The sequence below is a fragment of the Centroberyx affinis genome, unplaced genomic scaffold, assembly GCF_046629955.1.
Source record: "Centroberyx affinis isolate AG114_WGS23_722 - 3 ecotype Tasmania unplaced genomic scaffold, CSIRO-AGI_Caff_v1 ptg001581l_1, whole genome shotgun sequence".
In the NCBI taxonomy this organism is placed as follows: domain Eukaryota; kingdom Metazoa; phylum Chordata; class Actinopteri; order Beryciformes; family Berycidae; genus Centroberyx; species Centroberyx affinis.
The window spans coordinates 125,263-140,816 of NW_027280031.1; the positions used below are offsets into that span (position 1 = coordinate 125,263).

Genomic DNA, 15,554 nt, shown 5'->3' on the forward strand with positions numbered 1-15,554 from the left:
GTGAGCAGCATAGCTGACTCATAACAAAATGACCGTGACTCTTACGGAGCCTACTTTATAGTCTATTTTATTTGGGCAACAGGGAAACAGCTAAGAGTGTAAAAACACTTGGCAACCAAGTGTTTTTATTTTTTGTGTTAAAGGGAACATTGTGCAAAATGGTGTTTGGTCTGGTAGCAACCAAACTGTTAGTTTGTTGAGACTAGTTATGGAGGGAAAATGTGAGGGAGAAGATCTTTCAGGGCACATTGAGTCTTGTTTTTATTATTCAAATGTCACAATAATAATTTGTCAGTATTTAAGTGTCTGGTTACAAGTTCCTGTTTGATTAATCAGGAGCTAATTAATGAAGGTGTTGCTAATGATTAGTTAGTTTCAGTATAAACTAGGTAAATGGTCAAGGGAGTCAAAGCCATCTATACAGTACCTCATTGTGTTAAGGCTTGTTAGTGTACAAAATGGCCAACCTTGGCACATGCTATTTAATGTTGATGTTGAGAGGTAACGGGTTTGTCCTTTATCAAAAGAGAGAGTCCGCTTTTAAGAATTCAACGAACTGGCTGAGGGTTAGGAATGCTGTGAGCACTGGCCCTGCTAGCTTTCCATTTGCCTGTAAATACTGTTCAGCTGGAACTAATAGAGAGGGAATGAAATATGAAAGAAATGGAGAGCAGGAGAAAGGTGAAAAAAACAACAACAACAACAACAAAATAAACGGAACGGTACAAATGGAAAAGACAGAAAATGTTACCAACACAGACATCTTTTCTAATTGGAAATTACAGTCGTTAAACAGTTCACTTTTTAGGGCGGCCATTATTTTCCTAATTTTTCGTCGAGCTACAGAAATTATTGGGTGCACACATCATTTGTCTGTCTTCAAACCCTGACTTCCCTTTCAGAATTTGTGAATACAAGTTTTTCATCAAACTATACTCTTTGCTGAAATTTGTTGTTTCTATTCAACTCAGATTTTTTAACCGATTTGTCAACTACATGCTACCCTGAATCTAAAAACAACAAAAAAAAATTCTTATATTGGGGAAAAAAACAAAACAAACCAAAGAAAATGCATTGAATGCAATGAATTTGAGATTCATGATAGCAATGCTGTGATATGGTACAAAGCCCCTCTGCCCCCTTCAATTCCTCTTGATTATGATCCAGTCAGATTGAAACATAATAATTGCTGTTATAATTACACAGATGATATACAACTTTACATTTCACTGTTCCCTGGGAATTTGAGTCCTATTTTTTAGTTGCAACCAGCAGCCAGTTCACATTACTCTGTTGGTCTGTCGGTCCCAAAAATTTCATAAAACTGTACTGTGCAGGTGCCACTGCCACATCACTTTGAGCTTAGCTTGGTTGGTAAAGCATAGGTTTGTCATGCCAGAGATCCCGGGATGTAATTCTGAGTGAGTCAATTTTGTGCCAAGAGGGTTACAATTTGCAGGAAATGCCAAAATAGTGGAGCCAGCCTGTGTCAAACTTGATTATCTACTTTAATGTGTCTATGACTATATAGTCTTGAATATCTAACATAGCATCTTGACTGGATCTTCAAATGTTCACCATGAATAATGTGGGGTAATGTGTTGCTGGGGTGGAGGATGCTTGGGCCAGCCTGGTCTGTATGGATATAGCTTGACCACTATGTTGCTACCATGGGATTGATCTTTTCACAAAAATGGACCCATTTTTTCCTGAAGAATAATCTCTCTGTTTCCCCCACAATGTTACACATGAACAAACAAACCAACCAACACACACACACACACACACACACACACACACAGAATTCGGCTCTTAAAGAGGGGCTACTGAGCACCTAATAAAAAAAGAAAACAAATTCACACCCGAAGGCTGAATTGCCCTCTTTCATTTTAAACATGAGGGTCATGTTTGAAAAACATGTTTCTGAATTGCAGGCAGGATAGAGAGTCAGAGAATGTGACTGGTTGGGTGCATTGTTGCTCAACCCAATTAACGCACATGATCTGAACAGAATATGTCCATGCATCTGCCCAGGTACATTCACGACCAAGGGGCATATATTAAATGTAGCGCTGACATACAAAGGGCAATTAGATTTCAGGCCATTTCAAGACCATTCAAGTGATTCTGCTAATGAATTGCTATATAGGCCACGTTCATGCAAGGGAACTAATGCAACTTATGCTGAAAATTTGATTAAAGCAGATTCCATTGCAGGCTATACTCGCATGCATCATTGGGTGAAACATCATTACAACTGTCACAGACAAATGAGTAACATGAATACTTTCATAACACCTGTATATCAGCTTAATAACAGCTACATGGAATATTCATGAATACTGACTCAATCCTTATGTATAGCCTTCATGTTATACTTGGTTCATTTGAGAATGCAGTAGAGCAGTTTGTGAATTTATTGAATGAAAAATTATGAAATATGACATGAAACTGTCAGCCAGACATTATTATATGCTGTGTATTACATGTGCCACCCCTTTGGTTTGCATACTATAACACCCATGCTGTGACTATACTGTGGGCATAAGTCACAAATTTTTGTTTGCATGTGTGTGTTTGTAAGAGAGGCGGCTTTAGTAAACTGAAACTGTCTTCTCTTTCCTTTCCCTTTTTCTACAGCCCATATTCATTTTAAGGGACAATAGTACATTTCCAACAATGCATAAGAAATTAGAAACATTAATAAATAATTTAATCCCATTTCAATCATGATGCTGTCTTTTTATCAATGCATTTGGAAATTGTTACGTCCATTTTCAAATTGTCCAAAGAAGGCTGACACTGCCTGCGTCCCTACTATGCATCCATCAAGCAAGAGGACTGTATTATGGTCATACACAAGCATCCAGGCACACAAACATGCACACATGCACACTCATGCACATGCACATGCACACACACACACAATATGCCTTCTCTCGTTTCTACTGCTGACAGGTGTCATCTATCATACTAGCTGTCCGTTAGTGGTTCCATATGTTGAACGCCGGCCATAGTGAATAGACACATCTGTGCCATCAAGGCCTAACCCTGCACTGTCTGGTCCTGATTGGCTCCCCATCCAGCAGCTGCTGTCATCTTGGTCACCAATAGAAAAGCCTGTCTCTAGGGGCTTTAAACCAACCAGGGATCAAGGCAATGGGCATCATGGCTGTTGTGGTTTTCTCTCTCAGAACAGCTGGCGGGTTTGCAAAGATTTAGTGGCAAAGAGCTGGGACTTACTAATGCCTTGTGAGATCAGTTGTGGGCTGACAGTACAGTCAGAGAGTAAGGGACATACAAGGCAGGAGGGAGGAAAAATAAATAAATAAATAAATCAGTGATTTTGCAAGATACATCGTCACATAATTCCCCCTTTCTGCTAAAGTGTCCATCCTTAGTTGTAAACTGGCTGTTACACTCTCCATAGATTATACAGTTTTCAATTTTTGTTTCCACTGCTCCAGAGATGGTGGGTGAGGTTTTAGCCAACCGATTGTGATCATTTTATGAGCCAGCACCACAAATGCCCTGAGAGTATACAACTTGTTTTTTATCCAAAACATCTAAAAAAGGTATGTTTCCCAAGATTATATGATCTGGTTCAAATGATATGTCCCTATCCAAAATTACCCTTATTTCCTTTCCCACAGTATCCCAGAAAGCTTGTATTTTCAGGCAATCCAAAAAAGCATAGTCACCAATTATCCTGCAGCTCCTTCAGTAAAATGCACTGGACTTTTTATCATAAGAGGATATTGCCAGTGGGACTCTGAAATATCTCGTCCTTAATTTCCATCCATATTCCCTCCAGCTCGGACTGCTTAGGCATTTATGTCGAGATATCCAGGCCTTTTCCCAATCACTATCTTCAATTATTGTATTAACCTCCAGTTCCCATTTTTCTTTTATATCTCAAGTATTGTCTGTCGCCACTGCTTGAATTCTTTTATAAACACAAGATACTGTGTCCTCTCCTGTATTTTGACCTTCAGCTATTTCAGTCCAGTATTTTTCCAATATCAGAGGGGAGCTTTACAATACCTCCCCATTCCCTATGTGTCTTTAAGTAGTGTCGAATTTGGAAATACCTGAACATTTCTTTGGACACAAGACCAAAATCTAATTACAGCTTTGAGAAAGATTTACAAAGTTGATTAATCCTTTTTTCTACCAACTTACTGAAGCCACTGTTCTTGGCAACTCCAATTCTTTCCTTACCGTTTCCCAAATCTTTAATATCCAGCTGCATTACAAAATGGTTGTTATTGGTGTTGTTATGATATAAAAGCTGATTCAAAACACTGTCTCTGTAGATAAGAAACTTTTTTAACCAAACGTCAGACTTCCAAATTGACCTATTCTGGATGTCACACAAGCACAGTGAGCATAATTAGCAGGAAATGTTGCCATTTCTTTGTGGAACAAAACGTTTTAACTGCAGTAGATTAGATGTTTAGATTTTTTTTAAGATGAACTATAATTTAAATGGCAGTTCCTTATGGGATGAGTTTTGGTCTGGAATTTCACTAGTCTGCATTAAGTCAGTGAGTGAGTGAGTGTGTCTGAGCTTAAAGTAACAACAGTACTGGTGAAACATATGGGAAACCTGTGCTGTTAGCCTGGCTTCATTGTCCTCTTTGTCATTAACAAATATTTGAAACAGCTAAATGATGCCAGATGCCGATCAATTAACCTTTATAAAAGGGAATTAAGCTTGTTTCATATGGTTCACCTTCAGCTGGTGCCAGAGCATGTGATGGAGCTGTATGGGGTCCAACATGCATTTGCAGTCAAAGGTTTGAAGACATGTCCATTTTTTTCTGCGCAGGGAACGAGTCCAAAATACATGGCCAGTTTTAAAACCCTGACTATTGGCCACAATGTGCTATAGTACTACACTAACTTTCACTCATCACACAGCTGTGATGATGTGCTTACACTTCATTTACTGTGTCAGAATGTGTAGATTTTGCTCTGATGAAAGAATGTTTCACAGCTCAGTGAAGCAATTAATTTATGACGGGAGCACAACGACTGAAAGCTGACAAAGAAAAAGTTAGATGCAACTTCTGAAGGTATTATTGTAGTGAAACACCTGAGAACTTGCATGTTGGAATTTACACTACACAGAAAATATTCACCTGTGTCGTAAATTTGAATTCATAGAAAAGATTTACAAATGTGCAAGTCAGTATTTGAATGAATGGTATAGAAGCTGCAAACTTGTAATATATTTGCTGAAATGTATCTTTTTTCTCAAATATATTTTTCAAGTACAACTTCTCATATCTGCGGTTGCAACATCTGATGCCATCTTGCACATCACAAATGGGGAATCTGCGCCATTGCTCACTTTTGCTACAATTGCTGTGGAGCATTTGGTGCAAAAGTGATTTATAGACCTGTGCCTTCAAGACACTACAAGGAGTGTGAGGTGGGGGTTGGGAGGTGGGGGTTGTGAGGTGGGGGTTGTGAGGTGGGGGCGGCCCTATGGCGATGGCATGACCAATCAGAAGAGCCGTTTAAAGCAGCTTGTTCCTGTTTGTTCCTAGTGATCTAAAAACACACATCAGTTAAAAGTTGGCAGGCTACTAGACTGACTCCGTTCTGTTCTCTCAGAGAGAACGTCTTGCCAGACTCCATTAAAAAGTCCAGCAATTTAATGTTGCCTCATTTATCAGCTAACGATACATACATCGCAGAACATCACTTCAGACCGTTTATGTATCACTAGCAGCCACTGAAAATTTGGCATACAAGTGATTAACCAAGCTGCACTTCATTTTAGTAAAATATCAATTTTGCCGCTGGCTCATTCTGTATCTCAAAATGGTCAAGAAACAGAAGCCCAAAGATGTGGATTTTTTTTCCATTTATCACCTCCAAAACAGTTTGGGACATTTATTTACAGCAATGCTCTCCAGTGAATGCAAAGTCTCTACCTTGATAGGTATATCTATATAATAAGTTATAAGAGTAAGTTATAAGAATAAAATCAGCAAATAGAGGTCACATCTACAAGCATCAAATGTATACTTACAAGTTTACTTACATCAATGCTGTTGCTATTAAAGCTGTGGTTTCCTACACCACTTCTGAGATGTTTCAACCCTAAACCCTATATTCTATATAAATAGACTTTTTACAGTGTGCCTTGATTTTAGTGTTTGATGAAAGGAGAGCTTGCAGCTCATCTCACTCTCCAGGCTTTTGTTAACAGGGGGATGCAGAGATTGAACCTTGTTGCTTTATGAGTGCAACAATTAAGTGCATTCAGATAGACAAGGAGCATTGTTTTTCCCTCTCTTTTGCTCTCTGCATTGCCCTTCAGAATACCATAATGCATGATGAGTACCACTCAACATTGCACTAATAGCTAATGTAGTGCCTCTTTGCTGGTTGCCACAGTGATTTTATTTCTCTCAGCAGCAGGTGAGACAGAGCTAGCCCTGGGTGAGGAACGCTGTTGGCCCCCCAGCATCATTTGAGGTCAGCTTGCCTTATTGCTTTGAGCTCTAGTTTTATCCCATATGACATGTAAAGCCCTATAGCCCAGCCTCTTTTCTAGCCTAGCTTTTATTTTTATGGGGAGTTATTCACATTATAGGAAAAGAGAAGAAGACTAGAAACAATGAATATGAGCATCCGTAGTACAGTGACCAAATATTCTTGATGTTTGCCCAAGGGTTGGCAAAGGGCATTTCTCTTTTGTGACAAGGTGAAATTGTCTTACAGTAGACCATACCAAATTTCATCAGTGAAAGACGTCTCAGTGGGTGGGAGTGTTTGCTATGTGCTTGGGATGTTGTGTGTTCAAATGCAGCTCACACTTTCTGTATGTCATACTTCTTTGTGTGTAACGTAAACCATCGTGCGCGGTGAAGTCACGGACCATCACCCAGGTTGTTTAAAAGAACTCTCATCTTTCCTGTCTTTCTCCACTGTATACAGCCTAATAAAGCAGAGATGCAATAACATGAATAATAATCAAAATAAGTGATAGTGAGTGTGCATTTGAGTGCGAGCGAGCATAGAACTCACATCAGCCACAGGCTGCAGCAGCTCTGTGTGTTCTCCCCCGACGTCCAGCGCAACAGAAACTGAGGCAAACGGACGACTGGCCATCTGCTGACGCTCTCTCATCAGCTGCTGCAATATCAAAGACAGATGAGGCAAGAGAGAAGAGGAAATGGGGAGTGAGCCAGAGCAAGAGAGGAGAGCAAACATTAAAATACATAAATAAATAATAAAAGAAATCATGTCAGCTGCATTCAGGAAAAAAAGGCAATGTCAGGTTGCCAAGCTACATACTTGGACACTGGCTACATAGGAGTCTTATACAAAAAAAAGTCAGTTAATATTTCATACAGCAGTCTTAACTGGGTAAACATGCTTACTGAATATAGTTCCTTTCACTCCTATATACCAGGCTAGTGCTTTCATCATTTTAAAAAAAAAATTGCAACTTCCGGATCATAAAGTTTGTCCATGGAGCAAATGAATGGAGAATTTTTTTCTCAGTAATCAGAACTCAAGCCCTTTGCAGTACTCATGAAAGTTTGCAAGAATACATGTTTTTGAGTGGCTAAATTTATTTCTGCATGTCAGCTACATGAACGCACTCACATAAGAGACAAATCCCGAAATGCTAAGCTAGCTGATGCTATGATTAATTAAGATTTTAAAAATTTGGCATCAAAATTCAAAAAGTTATTAAAGGCCGCAGTTTTATAATGTTAGTCAACAATTTAGTAGCTACAGTAGTGCAAGCTAATGTGACTATTTCAAAAGACGAAACTATTTCACATCTAGTTTCTTCTATGAAGAAAAATATGTTGTAAAACAGCGAGGAAACAGTTTGTGCTGTATTCAGAAAAATATTTATAGGGCTTTTTGAATGGACATCTTGATTACATACACAAAATAGCATAGGACCTGAAAAGCAACCAATCCTTTACAACTTTTTAGAACAAACAGTAGAATGCACTGTATTTGGACATCAATGGTTTACTCAACACACTGGCAAAGCATTTGCAATCTGAAAAAGTGTGTTCTGGGGAGAACACACTTCCATTGAACTAAGCTAATCAAAAGTCAGCATGAATGAAAAAGAAATTGCTCCAGCCATTATGTGTATGACAAGCAATTATGCAGTCATTGATCCCATTGTCATCAGTATTCTAGTGGTGATATTTAAATAATGATGCATCAGGCTATAATCTTGGTCACCTTCAGTATACATTTCAATGCATTATAAAAAGGTGGATTTTGGTTTACGTACAGGAGAAGCATTTCATAATAAGATACTTTACAGGGTATGAAAATGAGAAAGAGAGAGAGAGAGAGAGAGTGAGAAAAAGAGACTGTGCACAATCGCAGTGGTCATGCTCAGCAATCTACTCCCTCAGGGCTATTTCAGTATGAAGCTAAAAATCAATAGCAAATATCAATAAGGAAACACTGAAAGCCTATCCATAAACATCCATGCCCCAAGGACAAGGGGAATTCTGTTGTGCCCCACATTACTCACTGAGTACCAAATTGATTTGGCCATTTCCACTTTGTGATTTGTGAGTTTACTACTTTCAGTACTGTCTTTTCTGAGGACACGGCAAGCTTGTTGCACTTCCGTTGTTGTCGACCAAATTCAATTAAAAGTGCACACTATAAAATTCCATGCTGCCAATTTTAACTAACTTCCTCATCATTTATGGCCCTAATTTAAAACTGAATACTCTCCTCAGCCTCAAAATTATGACCATTTTGAAAATCGTGTTGAGAGTCAATTTCAACCACCTTGATCCAACCTATGTAGCACAACAGCATCTAAATATTGATTATATGAAATTAATAAAAAACATATGGAATATACTATAATCTAGACTGACTGTTCATTTTAACATTAACACTCATAACTTTTGAAAATTAGCAATGATCCATTCATCGATGATCACTGATCTTAGCTCAGTGATCTGTATTGTGACTTGTGATATGTATTTAACATATACCACCACATGGAAGAACCTTACAAAAGAAATCTGATGTAAATGGGCATATGTGTATAATGTTTGGTGCAGATGGGTGTGAAGATGGACATAGACTGAAGAAATGTTGTGGTTGGGTTACTGCCCAGAAGTGACAGTACTTCTGTTGCTTAGATTGAGCAGAAAATAGCTTCTCTTGTTCTCAGCTAATCAATACTGTAAAACAACTAGCGCCACACTTTCATCAGCGACGCAGTGCCTGATCAATATCTAAACAGGCCGCCATTTTGGTGCCAAGGACATCACTGATTGCTATTGGATTTGTGATGAGCCGAAGTGTGCTGCATTAAGATCTAATTGTACTTCAGATTAGTAAACCAAGCAAGACGTTGTGGTGATCTGCCTCATGTACTGCCCTTCTGCCGCACTTTGCTGAACTTGAATAAATATGGCAGACTGTGCATTTACACACACACATACAGACAAATTATTTATATTAAAGTAATAACAATATTAATAAAGTTTTTTTATAAAGCACGTATCTAAAAGAGTGCCTCACAGGAAAGCATAAACACAAGAATAGTAAAATACATACACTCTGCAGATGCAGGTTTTTAAGTGCCAAAACTGCACATTATTAGTCAGTATGGGGAAAAGTCCCAGTAGAGTAAGTCAACATACAGCATACGTGCATATATTCTTGACTACACCACTGTGAAAGTCTCTTTTTTTATGGTGACTTTTATTTGCCCTTGTAACACACCCAGGCAGTAGTTCAAATTCCATGTAGGGTGAAATGCTGCTGGCCCAATCTATCCAGTCCACCTCTGTACTGTAGAGGTGACTATAGCAAGAATAGGCTGTAAAGACTACATATACATAGAGCTTTGATTCCTGTTACAATGACATGCTGTTTGGATTGCTACTGTTGGATGAGATTGATAAACTACTATATAGTTTAACACTGTGGCACACTAGGGGGTGAAAGAATATATAATATTCCAAATGGGCCGACCTTTTTCAGTGCAACTGAAAGAGCAAGCAGAAGCACTGGAATATTTGTTTTACAGTGAGTGTACAATATGTTGTACAATATGTTACCGCCTTTCTGGTGTTAACTTTCACTCACTGGTGCACATCCCATGTCTCAGTTGGGTTTAAAGATCTTCAATGAACCTGATTTTTCCCATCATCTAACTCAGGGTGCAATTACAGTTGTTAGAAGTTACTATTCAAAACCATAAATTTAAATCCAAACACTGCAGTACAGTATTTCCATGTATATAAAAATTACATACCAAAGCCTTAGTCAAATAAGGTTTAAAAGAAAAAAAAGAATTTAATTTGCTGCCAGATGTGCTCCTCCAGCAAAAAAAAAAAGAAAAAGGAAAAAGAAAATCTATGATTCTTTTCAAGTACATCAGACTGCCAAAGCACATTCCCATTATGTGAAATTGTGCCCTTAATAAAACTGTCTGCCTGTTTGGGTCAATTGTATGAGGGCGCTGAGTTTCCTAGTGGTCTAATTCCTGAATAGGAATTTGTCCTTGATATAGTAATGAACCCTGAGATTCCTCGGACCAGAACCCCACCCTCACTCTGAATATACATAATTAAGCATTCATTAGCCTGGCTATTAATTGACAGTATTCAGATGAGGTCTGGAGAGGTTGATAGCATTGTGCAAGCAAAATGGAACAAGTGAAAAAAAAAAAACATAGAAAAATCTGTCGAGGACGCTATGAATCAAAGTCTTGTGATATCAAAGACCCAATCTATGTGACGGGTACAAAAAAAGCGTATCACAGCACTCTATTCACTAATTCACTACAGTGTGTTGTGGTTCTATCGGGCCTACTAAGGATGGTCACAGGAAAACACGAAGGGTTTGAAACAGAGGAATTCAACCTACTCTCTAAAACCTAGGTCAGATATTTGGGAGCTAGCAGTGAGACATTCAAGAGCTGTTCTTCCCTTACAAAAATTCTCCAACCACTGCCTCCCTACATGCAGTTTTTCCTATCAATCCTGGCTTTCTGTAGAGATCAAATATAAAAACAGGTAATGACGCAGGGAAGTAAAGCAGTACATACAACAGATGTTACTTAAACTGTTGTGTACATTCATCATTTCACTCGTACAGATATGGAGTATGTTGTTAGACACGTTATGTTCAGTTGTTAAATCTGCATTAATAAGAAGGGAGAAATGTTAAAGAGGTATATTTACATGAGGTCATGAGACAAAAAGACATGTGCAACTCAATATCAGAGGGTTCAAATCTGGCCTCGGACCTTTGTTGCATGTCGTACACCTCTCTCCCAATCTTTCCCGTCTCTCTCTACTGTGTCTAACAAATAAAGGCAAAAAATACGTATTGTATTGTAAATATTGCATTAGTTTGTGTACTTACAGCACAAGCTCAAGCATTTTCAACACTCAACTCAATCTCTTCTCGTCATTCTCGTACAAAAACAGAGACTCTCTGATGGGAAGCAAACGGTGGGGAAAGTTCAGGTCAATTCCATGTAATTGTTGCTTTGTTGAATCACTTTCAAAACATTCCCTAGGGGAGGTAAAGCTGAGTAAGAAAACAACACCCATGTGAAATTGAGATTGATCAGCTGATTGATTTTTCTTATTCTTTTTTTTTTGCAGGCCTGATTTTTTAAACTTCAAATCTGAAACTCGTGTTGGGATTGTTGTACATCTCTGCTATTAAACATTTAACCAGCAACACAAACCTTATGGATTTTAGCTGGGCCACCACAGGTCAAAATGAGATATTTTGCCCTTTTCAAAAAGATAAAAGCAGGATGGAGGGCCCGGCAGCGTTGTTGCAAAACAAGAAAATAGCTCACAGCTTATTGTGATTTCTAATACAAAAGCTTCAAATCCAACAACATCCATCCTGAATGTCAGATAGCAGTAATGTTATTTATCATGTTGCAGAATTAATTTAAAGCAACAAAGCACGAGGAGGAGAGAGAGAGAAAAGTGAGGGAAAACTAGTACTTTGCTCCATGTCCAGCACATGCATCAAAATGTGCTGGGAATACAATCGTCAAAGGACCGGTACAATACCAGAGAGATTCTAGAAATGAATACTAAGTTAATGACAATAGGCAAGAGTGAACTCTGCAAAACCAATTAACGTTTGTCCAATGACAGACTGATTTCGCCAAGTATACAAGCTGGAACCATTCACTGTTGTGATAAAGGAGGCTACGCGGTGCATGGCTGTGCAACTTGATTAATTTGGTAAGTGAGTGCATGAATGTTCTGTCTTGTGAATACGGCATTTTGTTCCCTTCAATAGATTCTATGAAAGGGTAGGTGTCATCCCGCCTCTGAGCTTATGCTACACCTAAGCAGGTCGCTCTGTCCTTTTCAACGATCACTGGCTGTGCCCACAGGCATTAGCGTGCGGAATCAAGAGATGAACCTTGAATTTTCTACTTATCAAGTGTTTATCAAGTTCATTTGAATCACCTGTTCCGCACACAGGATAATAAAAAAGCAAGGTAAACTGTTGAGCACAGTGAGTGAGACTTCGTTATGTGGTGGTTTCTTAATCAACTCAGCTATTTGACTCTTCAGTTTTAAAATAAGCATGTTCAGTATCGCTTTCACAACCTAGTAACTGACAGTAAATTGATGGACTGCAGTCAACTAAATGAGGATAACTAGTGAAGTAGTTTAGACTGCCATTGGATGCCATATTGATTTAATGATGTTAGTGTGGTTGAGCATTTAATATTGAGTGGTTTTGTGTAGGCTACTGCCCCATGTACTCATTTCCAAGATAATTTGTATTTGAGATGATAATGAGATATAGAAAATCAATTATTACAGTTACATAAAGTTACGAGGATAACTTATCATGGAATGTTTTCGTACTTCTATAAATTTGTTCGTATTTTTATAAATCTGTTATTCTGCTGAAGGTCACATGGTATCTGTTTGGAAAAACCACAACGTAATGGAATCTGTCCTTGATTGTGCATCTGGCCTCACTACATGTATAAATATACATATATATTCTATTTACTACAGTGTCTAGAGTTTACCGAGAATGGTCCGATAAACAAAACACATCCAGTCAGCAGCAGTCCTGAAGGAGAAAATGCCTCGATCAGAGAGGTTAGAGGAGAATGGCAAGACTCATTCAAGCTAACAGGCGGGTCACAAGCATGCAAATAACAGCTCAGTACAACAGTGATGTGCAGAGGGACGGATCTGAACATACAGCTCGCTGAACCTTCAAGCAGATGGGCTATAGCAGCAGAAGACCAGGCCAGGTTGCACTCCTGTCAGCTAAGAAAAATACGCTGCCTGGTCGGACTAAAGATATAGCTGCATGAGGTAAAAGTTTTAAAAGTAATACATGAGTCAACATTCAACATTTATGTGGTGCAAAAAGCAAGCTTTTGACAATCTGAATCTGTTTTGGTCAAAAGAAATGAAAAATAACTAGATTTTATTGTGTCTGACAGTGCTGACACAAATCAAGGAATGAATTTTGTGAAAACATGGCTAAAAATTATATGTTCAATAAACATATCTTTCTTCCCTCAGCCTCGACTTTGATACAAGTCAGATGAGAATGTTCCTGTCAGGAGCCTCTCTCCATATATGTGTATTAAAACTGCAAATGGGAAAATAGAAAAGAGGCCCCTCAGCATCAAAGGCTTGCTGGTCTCATGTCTGTGGCAATACTAGTGCTCTCTTTAGGCTTCTTTAGTATGAGACTAATACAGAGATGGTTTTGTGGACAGGGTGAGACAAGCAGTGCCGGCTTTGCTCAATTAACAAATGCTAATTAGTTCTATGTTTGTCAATGGCACTCCAGCAGTGTCTCAGTAAGTGATCAGTAAAATCTCAAAATCAATTCTGAAACCCACACGTCACCAATGTAAAAATGCTAAAATTGTGGTGATGTAAACTTGTATTTTGTTCCATTTAAAATCCTAGCTCATGCATTTTGTACAAGTTGGAGATGAGAGGGACTATTGAGTGAGGCAGGAATACAGACATGCAGTAGTCTAAGCAAGAAGGGATAAAGGCATGGATGACTTTTCCAGATCACAAAGGGATAAAAACTGTGAAAATTTGGAAATATTCTTCAGTTGAAAGAAAAAACATCTCAAAACTCGTTGGGTTTACATTGGCAGTCAGGAGGAAAGAGGAATTTTTTAGAGTGCAAACTCTGAACAGAACAAGGGACAATCAAGGTGACCAGGGGCTTAAGAGTGGGATAATCTTATTACAGCAATCGATGACTGTTGATTGAGCTCTTCAAGGGAAGAGCAGAGTGAGACCAGACCAGGTCTACAGAGGGACATGTGAGAATTATGTGATCAGTTCATGCAAGTACAATAACAATTTAGAGCAATAAGCCTGTAAATAAACTGTTTAGATCAAAACAAACCTTATCAATGGATTTTTTTGTTTTTGTAATTCATATATTAGCTTTCTACAAAGCCTCCTGCAGCCATTATATAAAAACGCATTTTCTCCATGGCAGAACAATGTCCGTTCAGTACAGCAAGAGATGGATTTTTTAATGAGGCAGCAAAATATACAGATACATCAAAATCACAGCACCCAATACATACATAGTGCAAGAAAACAGGAATTAAAGTTCCCCACACCTGCACACTAAAAAGCTACAGCCATGTGCATCCTAAGCCACACAGTGCCACTGCTGTTGCCATTACCAACAGCATGGCAAGGACGAGTTATTAGGGCCGATTACAACAACAATTGGAAATTTGATATCGGTGGATGTGAGCGCCGATTACGCTTTAATGTGCTGAAAACAAATAACAACGTCCTCTAACGCTTTTTGTGGGACGAGCTTCTCAATAATTGCTTGGAGTGCTTTTGGAGTGTCAGCTCTGTATGATTGCTGTCACTGGGAGACATCAACGCATCCACCTTAAACACACTAATTGAATAGTTCATTCTATATGAACGTTTAGGTGACATGACATTTCTGTGGCCCATTAGGAAATCACACAAAATTGCAATTATTCCATTTTGATTCTGGGAAATTCATTAATAATTATAGCTATTCAATCTTAATCACTGTTATTTTGGCCATATTTCTGCTTTTAGTTACAGCACATTCTTCAGCTAGTGTTCCTTTCGCCTCTAATACTGCACCCCTTTCACTCACCACTCGATACACATACACACACACACACTGTCTGCTCCTCCTGAACGCAGACTGTGAACCTTCTTCACTTGCAGTGCTCCGGATTGACAGTTTATTTAGAAGCTTATTTTAATCAGTTATGTATAAAATCCCCGGACTTTCAGTGTAAAAGCCTCAACCTTAATTTCTCTTTGATTTTAACTTTTTTGTTTCTCTTGTCCTTGAGGTTAACACTAGATAGGATTAACTGTTAAATCCCGCTCTGCAGCCAAGGTCATATGCTGACCATCTGAAAATGGGAGCTCCTGAGATGGGAAACAAAAATATTTTGGTAATTTTGGAAGCCATGTTTCACTTTATTTAGCAGTGTAATATTTGCATTTAAAGTCTGGTCTGGGAAACACACA

General features: G+C 38.5%; 1 protein-coding gene across 1 annotated transcript in view; it reads right to left on the reverse strand.

Moving 5' to 3' along the window:
* atrnl1b (attractin-like 1b) overlaps positions 1-15,554 on the reverse strand; it is a 92,913-nt gene that overhangs the window by 11,502 nt on the left and 65,857 nt on the right. The window contains 1 exon segment of the mRNA XM_071527843.1: positions 7,045-7,152. Coding sequence (XP_071383944.1) covers positions 7,045-7,152 — 108 coding nt within the window.